Source organism: Protopterus annectens, chromosome 12.part0, assembly GCF_019279795.1.
Source record: "Protopterus annectens isolate FY-2018-M chromosome 12.part0, PAN1.0, whole genome shotgun sequence".
In the NCBI taxonomy this organism is placed as follows: Eukaryota; Metazoa; Chordata; order Ceratodontiformes; family Protopteridae; genus Protopterus; species Protopterus annectens.
Window position 1 is genome coordinate 170,518,020 of NC_056746.1, and position 23,275 is coordinate 170,541,294.

The window sequence follows — 23,275 nt, forward strand, 5'->3', positions numbered from 1 at the left end:
GGCTTGCCCACTGCATAACACAGTTTTACTGTGTTTACAGGTAGGTAAATGGTGCTATTTCCGGATGTTGGTTTTTCGGAATGTCGCTCATATGGTGTCGGCCATATGAAAGTCGGCATTCTGAACGGTCGACATTCTGAAGTAGACCCATATATGTATCTATATATATATATATATATATATATATATATATTATATATATATATATATATATATATATACATACAAACATACAGCTTTCTGGACTACCTCTGTGATAATCAAAAGTGAATCCATTGCCATAATGGTGAGGTAACATTTACAAAAGAGAAAAATGGTAGGGAAACTGGACATGCAACAGACATTTGCCTTAATATCAGTACTGCAGACATGCTCCAGCTCATATAACACTTCACTTTTGTACAATAGTGCCAGGACTTAGACGACACTGTAGATATAATATCTAATTGTGATGAAATCTGCACTGCTGAGCCATTTGGATATGGCTCACGTCAATGCTAAAACAAAATAACCAGCACAAGCAGAGGAATCCAAGCCTTTATTAGGAATAAAAGCAGACCGAAGAGCCTTTATCAATGCAGAAAGTTTTTTTCTGCATTGATAAAGGCTCTTTGGGCTGAAACCGGTCTGCTTTTAGTCTTAATAAAGGTTTGGATTCTTCTTCTTGTGCTGGCTATTTTGTTTTGGCTATTCAACTGTTTTGGTCTTTACACTCGCCATCTGTGCATGGATCTTTTGGACTGAGACTAACTTCATTTCAGCAGAGCAAAAAGACATTATGGACAACTAGTCCACTGCTTTTGTGGAGGTTGTGTCCCTGCACCACCCTAACTAATATTACTAACTTTGTGCTTGTGGTACAGAGGTGAAGAGTTGCATTTTCAGCCTCCCGGTCCCAGCTAAATGGGCATTGATGTATCAAGCCATTATAAAATGACCAGATACTAAGCCAGATGCTGACTCATTGATGAGGTGGGGGGGTGAGAGACAGAAAGGCACACACACACACACACACACACACACACACACACACACACACACACACACACACACACACACACACACACACACACACACACACACACACACACACACACACACACACACACACACACACACACTTTAACTATAAGATTAGTCCTTCCACTGGTATTGATATGAAGCAAATTTTTAGCTATGAGTTTTCCCTTCTCCCTTCATATAAATATGTTTTTCTTCACAAAGCATTTTTCATTTGCCATGAAGACACATATTAAATTTATTACTAGAAAGAATGTACTACAAAGCTGACACATGAAAAGTGTGGAAACCACTGCATCAGATACTCCGTTTTAAATTATTTTCATTTTTTTTTGTCCATGACAAAAATGTACCTTTACCTATCTATATACTTGTGAAAAGTATTACTTAAGCAATTTTAAACTAGTTTGCTAGTTTATAAACTAGTGACTTCTTGAATAAATGACTACTTTGATGTGTAACTGAATTTTATGTATAGTTTGTGGCACTCATTTTGTGAAAGACTTGACTGACCGTTGAAAATAAGATAAATCACTTTTATTGTAAAACTCAGTTGTGTTAATAAAACAGTGACTGTATAATTTTCTAGAATTATTCATGTGGCAACAAAGCATGTGGTTTCTAGGCCACTGATTTCTTTGCAGGTGGCTTAGAACTTTTAAAGATAGCTGAACTATGGTTTTAGGAAGGTAAATGTACCCTTCTATGCAAGTGTGTGTGTGTGTGTGTGTGTGTGTGTGTGTGTGTGTGTGTGTGTGTGTGTTTGTGTGTGCGTGTGTGACAGCTTGCTCATGCACATCCTTATGTTTGTCTGTATCAGTGTCTCTGACGCAGTGTTTAAGTAGAAACCCCATTGTGCCAATGCTGCGTAGACATTAATGCTGCAGCTACAAAATCACTGCCCACTTTTCTTGATCACTGTCTGATATGAGGTTCTTTGATCACTGTTAAATTTTAAAGATAGCAATGTGAGATTAATTTTTTATCACTGCCTCCTTTTCAGGATGCTGATGTGAGGCTATTTCATCACTGCCCAGTTTTAGAAAGAGTAATGTACAGCTGTTCTATCACTGTCCAATTTCAGAAAAAGTGATGTAAGGTTAATGGACTAATTAATGCTTACATATTTCATGGTGTAGCTAGAACTCTGACAATTGTCACTGATCACTTCCTGAGGACATTCGTCACATAGTGGTAGGACAGTATTAGTACTATTTAATGTTGTCTTTCCTGCCTGTCTTCACAGCTTAGTAGGGGATTCATATAGCTGCACATTTGGTAGAAATCATGCTACTTCAACCTACGTTCATTGAATTTATCTACACCCCTAACTAGCTTTTTCAAAAAAAAGGTGTATGTCCCCCCTGCAAAAACAAGAAAAAATATATATATAGATTCAACAACTGCTTTATTTTAAGACAGAGCAAGTTAGGTAAAGCAGGTAAAACTATATTATTCATGTTAAAAAAAAGTTAGTTGCACAACTGACATAGCTGCATAGTAAAGGAACTATCATATGCTGTGTTAAACAAGAAGGTGACCAAAACAGTGAAAATTGCACTTCTTCACAGCTGAAGGCAACCTGTACGTAACTTTTGGTTCAGGGGAGGAGAAAGCTAGGTAGGTCAGAATAGAGTCAGAGCTTTCAAACTATAGCTTGAAGTGGAACAGATGGCTTTAAAGGCAATTCAGTCAGAGATGGAGGAAAAGAACTGTGAGAGGATGGAGGGAATAGTGAGACAGCTGGAATAAAGAGAGTGCAGAAAGGAAAGAGGCAGAAGCTGCAGAAAGGGAGAATGGATGCTTCAGATACTTTTAAGTGAGGGGTTGAATTCATATGTAACTAGCAACAACAAGACCAGAGGGTCAAAATAAGCTACCTAACTTTGCTTAGGGGTAGTTAAGACAATGAATGGTATCAGTGAAATGAATAGACATTGTATTTGTGATTACAATATTAAATCTGTCTTGCATTAAACATTTATTAGCCCATGAAGCTTGCAGAACAAGGTTAGGGAAAGTCAAAAGGTAGCTGGCAATTGAAATGATCTGGTAGCTGAAGTGGGCACTTGCTGTGAAGATGAAGAAATGGAACTGAAGCTACTACAAAGGATCCACAAAATAGTGAAAGGGCCATATACTCATTATATTGCATTGCTAGAAGTCCTAAGGTTCCACTTGACAAAAGAGAAAGTATGCCACCTTTTAAAGTCTGCTTCCAGACATATTTTTGCTGTTTAGAAAGGAACAAGTAAACATAAACTGTCAGATGAAAGCTACAAATAAGGTATGCACACACATATGGCCTTCCAAGGGTAAGTATTTGAAATGTCGGGACAAGCAAGGACAAGTCCTCAAATACAGAGACTGAATGGCTGATAGAACGGATATACAAATACTAAGTCTGAGATGACATTTCTCAGAAAATTCCCCTTTCTCCGAGGTATGGAAATCTCAAAGTTGGTATATACAGGTTCAGGGGGTACATGGAGGGCTTGGCCTCCCTACAAAAAGAAGTTTAAAGGAGGAGAGAAAGTTTTAGATTCGCTCTTCTCCTGTGTTTTGGTCTTTTAGTTCGGAGTGCTGACATTTCACTAGGGACACAATCCAAGACCTTAAGTTCCATAGACTAAGGCTAAAACATCTGGCTACAGATAAATAATCAATATACTGAATTAAACAAATCTTACTAACGTAATCAGGTGAGATATTTCAAGCCAAAATGTCCACAAGAGCTGGGGCAGGCAAAAGGCCTGATTAAAATGGGGACAAAGGTGGCATAACTCTGGTGTTGGACTGTCCTGAGACAACAGTTCTGGTTTCTTGCAAGTGTCTATATCATACCCTGTTGGAGGGTAAATACACTACATTTGAAATATCACAGCTTGTAGATATTAATAGAGAACAACACCTTTTAGCTAGTCAGTCCATTGCAGTTATGAAACAGGGAGGTAATCCCTTTTAGGTACCAAACCAGAGCTTTCATAGAGACATAGGTAGGTCATGAAAACAAAAAAAGTGATAGTATCCATTGATAGCATTTCATTTAGATATATTAAGATGGAACAACTTTGATTAAATAGAAGTCTACATTTATGCAATTACTGGTGTTGGATGAAAGGAAAAATATGACATGGGGTCCAGGGGTTGGTGAATTAACCAATAAATTCACCTCTGTCAAGTGCTGAAAATGTGGGTACACAATTATAGAATGTATAAGGCCGCAGGGCTATGTGGCCATTTTCACTTTGCCAGTGCCCACTCTTGGACCTTACCTACTTTTTCATGGAGTGATAGGCAAGTCATACCAGGGATGCATTCATAAATACCCCTGTAACTAACTCATTTCTTTTTAAAGGAAAACAGTGCATCACATTCCTTGATCTGGAGAGGCATTGTGTTCCAGGGAAGGTCTACTTGTATGACAAATCTGTCTCTCTACCATTATTTATTTGCTTGTTGAAAAAGGTTCAAATTTGTCTTTCTAGTATTCCCTGGAATCTTTGATTTGTGTAGGAATAGAAAGTCCTGGACTACTGGATCTCTAATGGCTCAGAGGGTAAGGCACAGATTGCACCTAAGGAGTCCACAGGACACTGAATACAGGGGCAAGGCCTCCAGCTTCTCTTGACAGCTCAGGTCCTTTGGAGCCATGAAATTTTGTCAGAAACTTTTGAGGTCTCTACAATTGCTTGATATGTTTAGTAAGATGCATCCCAAAGGAGGCAATCTATTCTGTGACGGGCCTGATCAGTAAAGAAAGCAGAGGTGTTAAAATTTCTTTGAGTCTAAACATTAGGAAATACTCTTTGTGATCAGCTGGTGCCAATAGAAGGACTTTCTGACCACTGCTTCAGATCAAAGCAGATGGAGGTCTGTGTGTGTGTGTGTGTGTGTGTGTGTGTGTGTGTGTGTGTGTGTGTGTGTGTGTGTGTGTGTGTGTGTGTGCGCATATGTGCACATGTATGTTAAAGCAGAAATCTCTTTGACAAATTTAGTACTAATAACTGTTGTAGATCAAGGGACTGATACTACTTTCCACTTGTCATGTGATCAGCAGTGGCCATTTCTAAAGGATTTTTTAAATACTGGTGGGGTGAGTGGCAGGAATACACTTATCAACCTTTCAGTATGCCTCCATAAATTTGGGGGCTGTGGGGAGATTTGCCACCCTACTAGTACATTTTTAAAGTTCTTTCTATTGACATTGTGTACTTATAGTGAGCACAGTTTCATAACAGGTAGTGATATTTGGCTTCTCTACAGGTGGCAACATGAAAGTGCTCAAGTATCAGTTGGCCATAGCAGTGAAATATAATGTTGATCACTGTTTTTCATAGGAAATCATTGCCTTTATGATTTCTATTATGTGTCAGCAGTGATGCCCTTCTTTTGGGAGATTCCTCCCTTCTTTGAGCTAATGTGATAAGTGCAGGGGCTGCAATGGGGCTTGCCTGCAAAAAAAAAAAAAAAAAAAAAAAAAAATTCACCCTTCAGAGTTTCAGGTGTTTTTTTTTGTGTTTCCAGTGCTTGCAGTTTTTCAGTTCAGATATCCATAGCAGAACCATGATCCTCTTCTAAGTTTCTTTCATTAGGTTTGTCTAACAATAACATTTTCAATGGAGTGTGTTGACAGCAAGAGGACAGAATCAAAAATTAAAATTTAAACAGACCGAAGTTGTGTAATATCACTATGATTTATTTTATACTTCATACACATGTATTACCACTGTAGCATCTACTATTTAAGATCTGTGCCAGACTTGATATTTAACCACTGAATACCAAACGTGCATCTCAGTGATACATAGATAAAAGAAGATAAATGGGCACGGGGCAGCTGGTTTTGTTTATTGTTCAGTAAATTCCATTTTGTGGGAGACATTTATTGTATTATTGAGACAAGTGCCCTTGCCTAACTATTTAAAAAATGCATGTGTTTTTCAGTCACTAGTTTAATGCAATGCAATTCTTTTTACGTCTTATATCATTTCTCCTTTCAGTCATTCTTGTATTTATTTATATTGCACCATTCTAGAAGCCTATCCAGGCACATTTTTTTTTTCTGAATGTGTCAAATTTTTATAGCATCCCCTATTCAGTGACAAGGCTTTGAATTAATGCCAATGGATTTTTTGGTGAGAGAAAATAAAAATTATTCTGATGCTTCTAGTTTTTTGAGAAAATTTGCAAACTGGAAAATTAGAAATGTAAATGTACTTTATTATGGCTTGAAAATTCAAGGAGACCGAAACATCCATATAATGAAGCAAACTTGTTTAAATAGAGGTATAATTATAGAATACTGTTTTACAAATAAAGAACCTATCTGACTTACTGAAGGGGAATAGTTTCAAAAGGCCGTTTATCCTGCATTAATTGACCCCAATGGGTCAATTACTTTGTTAGGAGCAGTGTTAAACTCCTTTCAGCAAGCATTGTAAATACATTAAGTATCACAGTTTAGTAAAGCTTCTGCAGGCTGTTGTATATGGCAACCTCTTGTACATTAGTATTTATAATACGGTTGTTTGTTTGGCTCCTCATGGGACAAAACATTACAGCACAGTACTCAGCTGTCTGACATTAATTATATACATTAAATGAATCCAAAGTGGGAGATGAGGATGCTTAAGAATAAAATAAATACAATGCATTTTGATTTATATATCTTGATAGGAGTGAGCATCTACATAAAATGTCAGGAATGATTCAGTACACCCTAGGGCAATAGGGTACTAGCTGATGAGGAGACATAATCAAAATAACAAATAACTAATTCATGAAGTAAGGGATAAGCCATTTTCAGTGTATGCACATAATGATATCTAACAGACAATCATGGTGCATTTTGAGGTGTGAGACTTAAGTACCATCTTTGGAATATATTAATTTTCAATTAACCTGTTTTTCAGAATGTATTATTAACATATTTTTCATAGACGTTTTGAAAATAAACTTAAGAGCAAGAAATGTGTCATTTCTTTCTTGGCGTTTTTTTTTTCTTATATTCATCTGTTCAAAAAAGTAACTGAATTATATGACTGCTCATACTGCTACCCATCAACCTTGTAGCACAAGAAGTCTGGACAAAGCTGAAAATAATGGTGTTAAAAATGTTCAAAATCAGGAACAGATTTAAAATATTGGCCTTGTGAACATAGAAAATTGATACAAAAATAGATTTTTATTATTAGCATGCATTTTTCTGAAGGATATGAAGTCTGAAATGCAAATGTTTGTCATTTTTAGCGACTTTAATTTTTAATGATTTGAAGAAAACTACTAATTTTATAAGGAACAGAGCAAAGATTAAAGGCAAAAATCTGGACATTCTGCAAAAATCTGGACAGTTGTGAGGTATGGTCATACCGCATGAAGTTCTTTTAAATTCTTGACAGCATACAACAAAGTTGTTTGCTGCATTGATAAAATGGACCCTTGCCACAGAGTAGAGTCATTGTGCTCAAGATCTATTTTTAAACAATAGTACAACACATTGGTTGAGATTCATAGAGAATTGCTGTACATCTGAACAGAGCTTGCATAGCTCTGCAACAATGCATGTGTGCAAAGACACTGACTAGAAATACAAATGGGGACATGTGTCATTCTAAAGAGGACAGCTCTGCCCAGATGAGATTAACTAATGCATAAACTATACACTGGAATTGATGCTGACTGAGTTTATAGTTATTTAGAAGAAAATTCAATTATGGCACTAGAACAAAAGGGTAACAAAAGAAAGTCATATGGAACAAAAGGTTCATTTATTCTTAAATAAGATCGTAATGGAGAACTATAAAAAGAAGAAGAATCTAAGTATGGCATGAATAGACTACAAAAAACATTTGATAGTATCCCACATTCATGGATAAAAGAGTGCTTAAAAATGTATAAGATACATCCTACACTGATCAATTACATTACAGTGACCATAAAACAGTGGCAAACCACTTTGCAGTTAAGCCATGATAAAGGACATATTATTATTCAAGGGATAAACATTTAAAGGGGAATATTCCAGGGTGACTCTTTGTTACCGCTGTTCTTTTGTCTTGACCTTAACCCATTAAACTGTCTGCTTAACAGATTAAGTCATGGCTACAATTTGGCTCCCAGAAAGCAACAAAGTATAAAGATTTCTCAGCTTCTATTTGTGGGTGATTTAAAACTGTATAGTTCTTTTGATGAGGAACTGAAAGTGGACCTGCAATTGGTGAAAACTTTTTCAGATGATATAAGAATGTCATTTGGTCTTCATAAATGTGCAAAAGCAACCTTTAAATTAGGAATGCCACAGCACCAAGAAAACATCAGCCTAGGACAGGAAGGTGATATAAAGGAGTTTGAGCAAGAGGGAGTGTATAAATATTTGGGAATTGATGAAACATCAGCAATAAAACATGAACAAATGCAAATAAAACTTAGTAAGGAATATTTTAGAAGACTGAAATTAATACTGAAAACAGTGCTGACATCTGGGAACAAAGTCCATGTTATAAACAAATTTGCTCTTCCTGTCGCCCCAAAAGGTGTTGGATTGGTTGGACAGGAAAACAAGAAGGATGCTTCATGTTTATCAAATGATTTATAAACATCAGTGTATAGCAAAGACTATATATTCCCCCTTCTTTGGGAGGTTTGGGCCTCTTTGAAATTGATTACTTGTATAGATCTGCAGTCGTAGGAATGCATATATATCTGCTGACCTCACAAGTCCCAAACATTGTGAAAGTTTTAAAGCATGAGGAGAATAGGTCTAAGATGACTTCCCTGCTTAGTTTAGCAGAAGCATATCAGCATCAAGCAGGAATGGAAATCAAACCAGCAGTAGATAAAAATCAAGCAACAACTGAATGTGCCAAAAAACACAAGAAAGAATAGAAGGTGAATGATCAGATGAAAAGGCAAGACATGTGGAAAATGCATAAATATAGTTGCAAGTATAAAAAACTTCTGGAACAACCTCATCTTGATCAGGATCAAATGTAGGAATGATAAAGGAGACATGAATTTAAACCAAAAGATGAAAGGTTAATATTGAAGGCCCAAGATAGTCGACTCCATACATGCTGGTTTACAAAGTCCATTGAACATGCGGGAGAAACAGACAAATGCAGTTTCTGTAAAACAGAATTTGAAACAGTCTTGTTGCTAGTTGTGATATACTATGACAGAAGAACTGTATACTGAAAGTCATAATAATGTAGCAAGACTATTGCACTGGGGATTGTGCAAACTTTATAATATTGAAGTAGGTGAAAAACATTGGAAGCATGAGCCACAAAACATTATAGAAAATGTTTATACCACATGGTATCACCCATTACCAACAGTTCAAAAACATAGATGCTAAAAAAAACAGATATAGTAGTCCTTGAAAAGAAGACAAAAGTAGCATTAATCTTTGAAATTGCTACAGGCAGTGACTACAGTGTCTTATGTACAGAGAGACACAAAGTCAGGATTTGCAGGCAGAAATGAGGAAAATGTGGAAGAAGGATACCCAGAGAGTTTAATACTAGTAGGTCTTATAAAAATAATTTATTAATATGTGACTGATACATGTAACTCCATAAGAATTGCAGAAGGAATCAGTACTGGGCACATTGCAGGTGCTGCGAAGAGCACTTTTAGCTAGAATCAAAGATTGAAACAATACTAATTTATTTAACTTTAATCATACTTTGACTTAGGAATATGGCCCATTCCTGCCACAGTGTTAGAAATCCAAAAGACTTGGAAAAATTAAAAAAAAAAATAGAGAAAATTATTTTAGAAGGTTAAATCTTTCTGTCGGCACTCAAAATGCTTAGCGCTGACACTGGAAAATAGTTTGAAAATGCAGGAGAAGAGCGAATCTCAAACAGTGCTCTTCTCCTTTAAGGTTATTTTCCACCCCCTGATGTGTGGGCAAACCCCCTATACCCCCTGAACACACACACATACACATACATATATATATATATATATATATATATATATATATATATATATATATATATATATATATATACTAACTCTAAGATCACCTTATCTCAGAAAAAAGGGAATATTCAGAGAAATGTCCACCTGTGACTTAACATATGTAAGTCCATGTTTTTGGTCATTCAGTCTTCATATTTTATTGACTCACTCTAGCATGTCCTGACATTTTAAATGGTTACTCAGTAAAAGTCTGAAATGAAATTTCATGTTGTACATGTCATACTGACTGAAGTCATTGATAATATCTATCCAGAGTAGGAGAACAGGAATCAAAATATTAAGGAAAACATTCTCAGCAAGAAAGGGTGGTGACAAATGGAACATACTGCCTGAGGATACGTGGACTGCAAGTCCACTGAGAGAGAGACAGTTCTCATGGCAGAGTAACTACAATATACTGCAAATTGCATTGAAGGGCAGATTAGATAAATGACTGTCTTCATCTGCTTCCACACATATACAATGTAATTTACACTTGTATTTCATGTAGTAGACCGCAACAAATGACTGACAGAAGGAGGATATTCATCTATTAAGTCACTTTAAATGTATATTAAGTCTCTTTGTAGGTGTTCCTACCCTGCCAACCTCTTCCCTTGTCTCAGTTGCCCTTCCAGCTGCTCAGTTCCTCCCAGAATCATATGTTACAAGCCATTAAAATTGGGAATTCTGGGAATTCTGCAGATCTATCATGCATTTTGACCAGTGAAAGTTCTTCTTAACCATTCTCAAACAAGTCTTCACACTTGACAGTAACCAACTGCCATATACTTAAGACTTCTTGATTAAATAGATGGTCAATGGGTGTGTGAGATCGACAATTCCTGTGTAGGTGTATATACCCTTTTCCCTGGGTATTGTGCAGTCTTGGCGTTAGAATAAATAATTAGTAGGAGGTGTGGAAGAGCAGTGGGTCTTGCCCCCCCTCCAAAAAGCAAGAATTTCTTTTTTTTTTAAGTTTTGGATGCACCAGGATTAATTAATTTATTTGCATTTGTTTTCTGGGGTAGATAAGAGCACTGATCTCCATGGACCTTTTTTCACACTCAGCCCAGGAGCAGTGTTTGGATAAGTAACTTGCTCAGAGTCACACAATTAAGCAATGGAAGCTGAGGGAATCAAACCTTGCACCACTGGATCACAGGAAACAGCTCATTAACAGCTCATTAATCATTGGCGCATGCGTAGTAGTGTGTCAACATGCATAATGTCAATTAATCTGAGTCAACAGTATGCACATTGTCATAAGCAGGATTCAATTAATTTAAGTAGATCCATATATATATATATATATCTATATATGTATATATATATATATAAATATATATATATATTTATTTATTTATATATATATATATATATATATATATATATATATATATATATATATATATATATATATATATATATATATATATATATATATATATATATATATATATATATATATATATATATATATATATATATATATATATATATATATATATATCTACACGCACACACACACACACACACACACACACACACACACACACACACACACACACACACACACACACACACACACACACACACACACACACACACACACAGAGTTTACTATCAAAATGGCAGTTACACAAAACTAGGATGGTTCCCAGTTTCTGTAACACTGATCTGAAAATGTTTGAATCCACCTTAGCAAATGCTAGTGTGCATTCACTCATATCAGGCTGACATTCTGATTGGAGATTGCACTACAGTGGGGATCAGGAAATGTACCCTTTTCCTCACTGTAGTGCAACCTTGGATTTGTATATGTAATATGCAGGGGGTGTGGGCAACGCAGTTCCCCACATGGTGGATGCAGGGGGTTTGCCCGCCTGCAAAATGTAAATAAAACATCACCAGAAGTCAAAGTAACCTGGGTAATGTTGATAATATCAAACTGAGTTATCGACATTACCTCTGTCGTCATTTTGCTGAAGTAACTTTTTTATTTCCAACATTTATTTTTGGCTACGTGAATACACAATGAACTGTGATTCTTGATTTTGATAGTAAACCTATAGATGCTTATACATATAGTGAGACAGAGAGAGAGAGACAGAGTGAGAGAGAGAGAGAGTAAGAGAGAATACAATGCCCCGTTTGGTATGTACCTCTCAAGACATTTGCAACAACTGGAAAGGCCACAGAAATACCTCACTAAAAGAATCACAGGCCTAAAGCAGATAGAGAGAGAGAGTAAGAGAGAATACAATGCCTCGTTTGGTATGTACCTCTCAAGACATTTGCAACAACTGGAAAGGCCACAGAAATACCTCACTAAAAGAATCACAGGCCTAAAGCAGATGCCCTACGCTGACTGCCTTAAAAACTCCAGCTTTACTCTGTCGCATATCGTCTACTCAGAGGTGATCTTTACTTAACATACAAGGCCATGTCAAACCCAGAGCTGTTGGACATGCTACACTTAAAGAAATCCCAATCCCTCAGAGCCACACGCTCCAGGGAGCTAAACCTTGTCATCACAATAAACAAAACATGCTGGAGGGATAGGTTCCTGACCCAGAGACTCCCCAGACTCTGGAATAGATTGCCCATACATGTCAAGCAGAGTGCCTCTTTGGTCCTCTTCAAAAGGAACCTTGACAATTGGATGGGAGAAAGGAAATTCATCCCGGGGATCAAGTCAGTCGCCCTGCTAGAGAGGGGTCAAGGGAAGTAAATAGTGTGGGAAGAAATAGCCAGGGAATTGTTATGGCTAGGCTTGTATAGGCCCTAGGCCTGATAGCCTAGTACCAACCTATGAACCTATGAGACAGGAAGGAAGGGAGGATAGATAGCTGGACAGACAGACAGACTCTTCCAGCCTGGAAGTACCTAATGAGTATTATACTTGTCCAGGAAACACTTTATTCTTTTCACCACAGCCTGCAGGGATCCTTTGGGTGAGTCAGTGGTTGTTAGATTGTAATCTAGATGGGGAAGAGGGGTTTTCTTTTGTTTTCTTTCATGAGAAGGTGGAAACCAACATCCAAAGCAAGCACGTATTTGACATGTGCCAAGCCCTCATATAAGCTATAGTCAAAATATGTTCCATGATCAGCTGCCAGGATCTAGTCTATGAAATGTGAATGGACAGCCATGCCCCCCAGAATGAGAAAAGTCCCATGGATGTTTAATCCTTTCTTCTATAGCTAATCATTCGATGAGGAGCTCCATTTTGGACTGGAATTGTCAGTATCACTGAGACAATTCAAATCACTTTGTTATCAGGACAACCAAGAAAAATGTTTTTTTTTAATGTGATTTCCAGTTTCATCACAGTATGATAGTGTTTACTCACAACAAACTCTACAAGCAATTCATTTCTCACTCTCTCTGTCTCTCTCTTTTCTGCTGTTTAACTCTGCACTTCAGACATTTATTGACTAAATAGCAAATATACTTGACTACAAAGATTAAATGGCAGCAGCGAGTACATGACATATGGAACACGCATACACTGCGATTTCTTAAAAAAAAAAGGAATTAGTTACAACTTAAATTGAACTAGTATTTGTAAGCAAAAATATTTTTCAGAGGAGCAAAATTTAGTGCAGAAATAAAATCCAGTTTGTCCATATAGAGTATTTACAGTATTTTCTGGCAGACTATTAGACTGAGGAATGGAAAGATTTTCAGTAAATAAGAGAAAAAAACATCTGGTAAACAAATGATTTATGCAAGAGTCAGAATGCATTCTTTACCCACCTGGCTCAGTGGGCCCTTCCTCTAATGACTCAACCAGCATATCCTCGGTGTGTGATAAGGAACCACTGTTAGGTGCAGGTTCGACTGCTAGGAGTCTGCACATCAGTTCATAGACATGGATGTTATCAAAAGGCTCAGCCACATAATTCTTTTTGAAATCGGGTCCAAATGCTCTGAATATTGTCTTCATGTCCATGAAGTCATGGTCAAAGCTATGGTCACCTTTGTTGACATATATGATCACTCTCTTAAAAAAGAAAGTAAGAAAAAAAGGAATATTTAATTGATAAGTTGAACAGGCGGAAGTTGTTTTATATGCATTTCGGAGTATAATGGGCCCTCAGTTTACTGATGTAAAATGGTGACTATAGTGTTACGTTTGCTAAATATAAATAAGGTGTGCTTTTCAAAATTTTTCTTTCTTTCAATGTATTGTGATAATGGTTTTACGTGTGATTTCTTCAGCAACTTTCCTATCTTTAACAATAATATTTCAATCCTCCACTGGTGAGTAAAACAATGTTTCATTAAAAATGTCTATTACATATACCATGGAAGACATAGTAACCTGATCTACCTTAGTGATGGATGAGGGAGAAAGCACACACAGCATGAAAAGAATTTCTGTTACAAATAAGATTAAATATCTGACCAGAATATTTTACTGAAACAGAAGAAACAGGCATAAAACTTAAGGGAACACTGTACTGATAATGTAGTTATTATTTACTTAATAACTGCAGGAAGTCAACTGTAGGACATATTACAATCAGCAGCCTTTTTTCATATTAACAGGGATTGTCGTCCCTTTACCTTTCATACTTTACTAACCTGTAGTCTGATGGTTTTCCCCTAGATCTTTTACTGGGTTTTCAAAACACAGGATCTTAGTGACAAAACGTGAAATGAGCTTGGAAAATGTGCCCTAGCATGAAGACATCTGCGGTCAACATTGTTTTTGTCTTAAAATATATATATAAAAATAGTAACTATTTCTTTTGAGCAGGTTGAAGTTGTTTATCTCTCATAGTTATTGATGAGTACCCAGGAGGTATTCTGAATAGCGGTATGTGGAGATCAATGACATAGAGAAACATGGAAATAATGAGACAGAGGAGACCAGGCCTCCGTTAAACAAAGTTTTTCCATCTCTTTCAACTTTCTGGTTTAAAAGTCCCGCCTTTCTGAGCAGTGACAAAGTCTGCACTTCAATTTTTCCCTTAGATCTACTAGTTCTCTCCTCTCCTGCACTTTTACTCTTATTAGTCTAGTACTTTACCAGACTTCTTGTAGCAATTATTGTAAAACACAAATGTGCTACCAGCACTAAATGTTCTACAAGGAAACAGCTCTAATACTTATTATTAATGCCCACCTGTCCAGGCATGTCTAAAGGTCAGTTCCCTGTGCTTTCTCCTATTAACCTAGTGAACTTGGGCATCCTGAGGCAATGTAGTAACTGCCTCATGTACACTGACAACCCTCTTCTCTTACCTCCCAACACTCAGACTTGCAAGAGATGCACTTATATATCCAAATTGGAAGCCACACACTCTCCAGCCAAGAACGGAATAGTTGGTCAAGAGGAGAAGGTCAACACTTGCACCACACCACATGGAACACATAGCCCTCCAGAACACACACCAGCACTGCCCTCACTTAAAAACACAAACCACACACCCACCTTCATGGAGGCTCTCAATAAAAATCTACCCAAACAGCAGGGACCTCCAAGGCAGAAACGCAATTGACCACCACAACACAACACTAATCACGAGACACATAACTCTCCTAAACAGTGTGCCACTCAACCAAAGCCCCTAATGCAAAACAGCATGCCCAACACACTAGTCATAGCTGACTCGATAGTGAGGCACACTGATGTCCCACTCACTAGGTTGAATAAGGAGAAAGTAACAGTCAGCTGCCTGTCAGACGCCAGGATCCACCATATAATGCAAGCACTCAGATCCCTCAAAAACAGGTACAAATATGACTCTGTCATTGTACATGTGGGTGTGAATGACCTGAGACGTACCTCCCTGGACTACATGAAAAGAGACATGGAGGAGCTCTCAGATTATGTAGCCCTAGCCCTGAGCAGCATCCTATCATCACCCAGAATGATACCACAGTACAAGCAGAAAATGATTGAGTTCAACAATTGGGTATATTTCTGGTGTCATTCTAAGGGGATCCAGTATCTGTCTGCCTGGGAAGACATGACTGACAGACCTTGATGCTTTGCCACAGATGGCCTGCATCTATCACCCCTGGGCTTCCAGATACTGACCAAGGCTCTTGCCACCCCTATAGTGCCTTTTTTAGGCAGTGCTCTAAAGAGCAAATTACCACCGTAACAGCTACAAACAAATGCAATCTGAGGGTCATGCTGCTCAATGCTAGAAATCTAAATCTCAAAATGCACTCACTCGAAACACTCATTAAAATGGAGAACATCAACATTTGTGCTGTAACAGAGACCTGGTTCAAGGCAAGAGAAAGCACCCCTGCACAACCAGCCTATAACTCATTCCACATCTTTTGGCCCCAGAACATGGACCGAAGCTCCAAAGGCAGTGGTGTTTCCATATTCATAAGGGATGCGCACACCTCCAGAATGGTAGCCCAACATAATGCATCAGAGATACTTCAGGTGCAGCTAACATTGGGTAAGATAGCGATTCAGGTCGTAGCCTGCTATTGGTCCCCAACCATGTCCCAAGACTCACACTCCACGTTCCTAAGCACCCTGAAGAAGATTAGGGTCCAACCTAACACTATCATACTGAGCAACTTCAACTACCCCTCCATTAACTGGGAAAACTACTCATGTACCAATACACTTGCCCAACATTTCCTGGAATTCATTAATTCCAATGCCCTGGACCAGCTTGTTCTTACCCCCACTAGAGGTAGCAATATCCTTGAACTGGTCATTACTAACATGGGCGACCATTGCTCTACACCAATAGTCAACTCTTCCCTGGTTAGAGCCAACCACAAACTAATCTCCTTGGAACCCCCCCCCCCGCAAAGGTAACCACCATGAAAAACTTCTCCAAAGCTAACTTTGGGGTCCTAAAAACAGAGGTGGCTAACTTCACTGCACCCATGCAAATGGATAATAGTTGCATGACCGCCGAATCATACACCAATGCACTGTACGAACACATACACAAATGCATGATCTTGCCATACCCAATAGAACCAAGATGCTCTCCTCCAAAAAAAGGAAGCCAATCTGGTGGTCCTCTGCCCTAAACAAACTCTACAACAGAAGGAGGAAACTGATGCAGAATAAGGTGATGTCCCAAGACTGGAAAAACTCCCTTATCAGCCTCAACAAAAAGTTGAGATCCCTCATTAAATCCTCTAAAGCTAGCTATGAAAACAGAATTGCAGCAGATAGTAAAGACAACCACAAGGCCTTCTATAGTTATGTAAGGATTCTCCACAGCAATACCCAGATTTTCTCTGAGCTACTGCACAATGGTACCTCCTATATCGAGCCAACAAATATTGCCAATATACTGGCTGACAGATTCGGTGCCAAATTTACCCCCCCCCAAAGGACCAATCACAAGTACCAGTAGGTTGCCAGACACCCAGTATTACTGCTGCACAGGTTAAAACAGCACTGTCCAAAGTTAAGAATACAGCTTCTATGGGACCTAACAATATCCCTGGCTGTGTTCTACATGAACTACAGAGTGAACTGGCACCTCACCTGTGTACCCTGTTCAATCACAGCTTCACCTCAGGCTTTGTCCCCACTGAATGGCACACTGCTACAGCCATCCCTCTCCAAAAAGGAGAAGTGACTACAGACCCTGGGAACTATTGCCCCTTTAGCCTGAAGAGTCTGATATGCAAAGCTATGGAACACATCATCATGGACCTAATAAACAAGGATATAGGGAATCTCCAAACTCTGGATTCCACACAAATTGTTTTTGTGAAGGGTAGATCATGGCTGCTCAACTTGCTTGACTTCTTTGAGTCAGTCACTAGAGTTGTGGATGAAGGCAAGGTGATTCATACAGCCTACCTTGATCTGGCCAAGGCCTTTGATACCATTCCCCACTCAGGAATCAAAGAAAAACAAGCTAGGCATCAACCCCTATATCACTAGGTGGGTTGCAAACTGGCTCACAGATAGAACCCACAGTGTGAAGTAGCTGAATCCAAGTCAGACTGATGATCAGTCATGAGTGGAGTCCTACAGGGTTCGGTCCTAGGTCCTCTCCTGTTTGGTATCTACTTTGTTCAAGTCCAGGCCAAGACAAAGGGACTCTGGCTGACAAAGTTTGCATATAATTGCAAGTTGGGAACTATTATTAACTCCCCAAGTGATGTTGACATCCTATAGAAAGGCCTCACTGAGACCAATGACTGGTGTCAGAACCATGGCCTTAAGCTCAATGCCAAAAAATGTGTCATCATCCCCTTAGGGAAAAACCCAGTTCCCATGAAATACCACAGTGATGGTAGTCCACTGAACACAGAAGGAGTTATAACATATCTGGCAACACAGGTTGACAGCAACCTCTCTTTTGACCACTACATTGCCTCTGTGGTCAGAAAGTCCTTCTATGTGGCACATCTCATTACTAAGAGTTTTGCATCCAGGAAGAAAGAGGTCATTGTCTCCCTCTACTCTTCCCTCATTAGGCCAGTCATCGAGTACAATGCCCCATTTGGCACGTACCTCACTAGACACCTGCAACAACTGGACAGGCTGCAAAAGTGCCTCACAAAGAGGATCATAGGCCTTAAACACTTGTCCTATATGAACAGACTAAAAAAACTCCAACTATTCTCTGTCTCATATCGCCTCTTAGAGGCAATCTCTGCTTGACTTACAAAGCCATGTCTGACCCAGCTCTGTTAGAAATGCTACATCTAAAGAAATCCCAATCCCTGCACACTACATGCTCCAGAGAGATCAAGCTCATCACCACAATCAACAGAACTTGCTGGAGCCATAGACTTAATCAAGACATTAATAAGCAAATGGAATAATTTGTTTATAACATTTGATGATAGGTTACAACTGATAAAAATGTTTTTGTTACCTAAACTATTATATATAGCACGAGCCCTTATACTTCCACCAGGAAAGAAAATCCTTAAAGAAATCACTTCATCTCTGATGAAATTCCTATGGTACCCCAAAAGAAATAGAGTGGCATATTCTCATCATATCAGAAAATGGGAACAAGGGGGGGTTAAAATTCCCAGAGACTGAAACTTATATAAAGGCCTCTATAATTAAAATAGTGATGAATTGGATAAATCCTAGATAATTTTCCAATTGGAAACAGTTACACTCCATTATACTAATGAATGAAAATGATTTATCAAAGAATGCTTTGGTAACTGACAAAGATAGCAAGATATGGCACTATTTAAGTTTAAATTTACAGTATAGTACAACAAAATTAACTAAACTAACATTAATAAACAATATTTTGATGTGTTAGAAAATTCATTAACACAAATTTAGATATAAAACCGTGGCATAGATTTTTAATACCATTTACTATTACAAGGGATTTCCCTGATAAAATACATAGAGTGATTTTTGGTTTATGGGAAAATAATAACCTATTTTGTTGGTTGCAATGTACTGAAAACCAACAAGCTTTGAACACACAAAGTATATTGTCAACCTATGGCCTATCCCCTAATGATTGGTTGGTTCTTCAGAGTGTCACAGCATACACTAACGATCTGTATAGAATAATGCATAACTCATCCTTCAAAACCGTACCAAAAATTATAAACTGGATTTTTGGAATTCTATATAATAATATCAATGTTAAGAATGAATTATCATATCTATATAACACTTTAATTGTCTATAAGACAGCTCCTAAAGATTCTTACTGGCAATGCCTAACTAAAGGGTTTCAAGTATCATTATCAATAGAAGATAAAACAAAACATTTTATTTTCAGTTAAACTAACTTCTTACTCACAATTCTGGAGGATTTTTCATTGGACATTTCTACACAGATCCTTTTTGACACCTGAGAAACTCTCAAAAATGAAGCCTTCAAACAGCAAGTTATGTTGGAGATGCCATCTGTCCACTAATGCTGACTGGTCTCATATTTTTTATGACTGTACTAATATTAAACCATATTGAAATGAGATTAACAAATTTCTTCAAGCTATCTATACTGATATATTTGTTTTGACAAAATCTTTAACTTTATTGAATGTTGTTAATAGTAATAATATGAAGAAAGATGACCTATATTTGTTGTGGACAATGTTAGCAATAGCCAGAAAATGTATAACTAGAAGATGGAGCTCTAATGTAGCACCCACAATGGAAGAATTCCTATAATCACTGAAGAAATGCATCCTAATGGAGAAAAGAACTAAAGAGTTAAGAACTTTTCCTAAGCCATTGGTTAATAGTCTGTGGAAGAAAGTTTTGAATTTGATTGATACCCTACAGATGGAACCAAACTCTTTCTAACTATCATAGTTTATATATTAACTTATTATTTAACTACAAATGTTTTTATCTGAATCCTTTTTGTTAGGCTGAATGCAAATACTGTAAATAATTATTGAATGTTATGAGTGTATTAAATTATTGTGTTATTTCATCAAAATAAAAATCATTTGACTAAAATAATGCCGAAGCCACAGGGCAGGGTAAACCAAATAAATGTTGCCAGCATATTTAAAATAAATTAGTTTATTACTCAAAAAAAAAAAAAGACCTTCCTGGAGGGACAGGTTCATAACCCAGAGACTGCCCATGCTCTGGAATAGACTTCCCATACATGTCAAACAGAGCATCTCACTGTCCCTCTTCAAGAGAAATCTTGATGAGTGGATGGGGAATAGAAAGTTCACCCTGGGGATCACTCCAGTGGCTTTACTTGACAGAGGCATTAAGAACTAAGGTCGGGTAGCATGATGCCAGGGTAATCATATGGGCTAGGCTTGTAAAGGCTCCAGGGCCATTAGCCTAGTACACACCTATGACCCTAAGAAACATGGTACATTAAACTGACATCAAAAATTCATCTTTAGGGTATGCAGAGTTTAACAATTCTTTACTGCTTCATCAAAATATTTATCTGCACTCAGGGTCATACCTTTAAATATTTCAGACTGCCAACATGGAACAGAATGTTGTAAAATGAATGAAGGATGACAGAAATGAGCTACAACAATTTTAGGTTGTGTACAAGGTGGCATTAGCGTGTCATGTTCCTGCAATTTTCTCCATAACTAAAACCAGTATTACAATGTTAGGGGAGATAACAGCACATGCTTTTTGAGGGCATAAGCATTCACTGAGCCCAGTGCTTTAATCATTGTACACTAGTATCTTGGAGTACTAAGAAAAGCAGGTAGGCTATAAGGAAAAAATCATGAAATACCCCACTGCAGTGCAATAGTGGCTTGGAAACTGCCCTAAAGGATAGCAATGAATTGGAAATAAATATGAATTACATGTTAATTTGTGATTAGATGGGAGACTGCTGTACATAACAGGCAGGGATGTTTGGAGCCCTACCACCAAAAATACTTACTTGAATGTCCATGACAACTGTACACCATGTCTCTTTTCTCTCATGATGTGATTGTTTTGGAAGATAAAACCTTATTCTTCAACCAGCATGTACATTGACCCAGCTATAGAATAGCTGGCTCCTTGCAAATCAAATCACTGTGTTTTCTGCTTTCACATGTGCAGACATATATGATTTTTGTCATTTATAAAGCACCCACCTCACCAGAATGGCATTCAATGGTTTTACTAAGGTCTTTTTAGACTATACATTGTTACTTCCAAAACATAAGGGTACCAGACTACTTGATGATCCTGTTAGCTTGTTTCATGCCTTTGCTGAGGGCAGGATATTCAGTTTACTCCTATACAGTCCATCCTGCAAGGCTAATGATATTTATAGCACACCTTAAAGCTTAGTCTTTGGCTTCTCTCTTTTTCTTTCATTCATTAATAAACTTATCTGGGACATGAGAGGCATAAACCATATCACTCAAACTCTAAGAGTAAGAGAGCCAAATAATAATATGAGTGGTGGTGGTGGTGGGGTGTCAAATGTTCAAAATAAGGGATGGATTTTAGATTTTGCCCTTATAAACTTAGAAAATTGATATAAAAACAGGCCTTACATTACCAAGTATTTGTTGAATTTTATGAAGTCATTATTTAGTGACTTCAGTTCTCAGTGATTTGCCAGAAAACTACAAACTGTATGAGAAACAGACCAAAAAAAAAAAAAAAAAAACAAGACAAAAATCTGGACACCCTCTGAAAACCTGGACAGTTAGGTATGGCATAACCTTGTTGTTACATATACATGACCTGATGCTTCTCCATTTAAAATCCTGCACTGCATGACTTAAGCCCTTACTTAGTAAAAACATGTACTGTTGTATCAGTGGAGTTTCCCCACATACAAACCTAAATGCCACTATTAGAAAAGTAAATCCTTAATCTTTCATGTACTTGGAAAATGAACCCCTCCACTAGGTAGTTACTGTGATGAGTGGCGTGGTATGTAAGCAGTTTGTGGTATATGGAAAAGGGAGGATTTGAACTATCTGCCACAGATTAAATATATGTATGAGATTGCCTTTGAGTACAACAAATGAACACCACTGCCCTGAGTATTGTTTAGCATTTGTTGTACCCAATTAAGCACCCCACTGAACAGACATTGGCCAGAACTCTAAACACAGGCTTTGCGGCAAAATGTCCACTTCATCCAGAGTTTAATGTCTTGTAGTATACTTTATCAACAGTAAGTATTGCATCAGCAAAATTAACTACATTGCATCACTTTATCACCTCAGCAGCATCAGTAATTTATCTTCAGACATTCCCCCAAACCCAGCAATTTTAGCTACATTGTTGACTGCATCATCCTCAGATGTCTGTGTAAAAAAATGAATAATAATGACCAAAGTCACATATTTCATATTAGTTGCACACAAACACAGTGGCCAACATATTCCTACTTAATTCACACACACACACACACACACACACACACACACACACACACACACACACACACACACACACACACACACGTACATTAGTCCTGCAAAGACAGATTAAAAGTTGTTTAAAAGATGACCAGGTTAAGAGTATAAGGTATTGAGAACCCCCCACCCCTACCAGCAGTTATAATGACTTTGTTAGCTGTGTAAATTAATTACATGTACTTTATTGGTAGCTTTAGATGAACAACATAAAACTGTATAAACATCACTAGCATCATATGTATAAGATCCAGTCAGGTGTACCACAGTTTAAATAGAAAGTATTTATGAGACCATTATAAATATTAAGCACCTGATAACACATGCTAAATCAATATGTACAATCTGTGCAGAAATAAAAGTCATCGGAATCATTCTACATTAAAGAGAACTATTATTAATGCAGAGGTTGCTGCTGGCAATCAACTTTGTATTTCAGTGCTTCAGTTACAAAAGCAGTGTCTGCTGCCCTTGA

At 37.6% G+C, this 23,275-nt stretch overlaps 1 protein-coding gene across 1 annotated transcript in view; it reads right to left on the reverse strand.

Annotated features, from left to right (window-relative positions):
* LOC122816145 (ectonucleotide pyrophosphatase/phosphodiesterase family member 7-like) overlaps window positions 1-23,275 on the reverse strand; it is a 331,876-nt gene that overhangs the window by 37,029 nt on the left and 271,572 nt on the right. Inside the window, exon 4 of the mRNA XM_044088901.1 lies at window positions 13,753-13,999. Within this exon, the coding sequence (XP_043944836.1) occupies window positions 13,753-13,999 (247 nt within the window). The remainder of the gene's footprint in view (window positions 1-13,752; window positions 14,000-23,275) is intronic.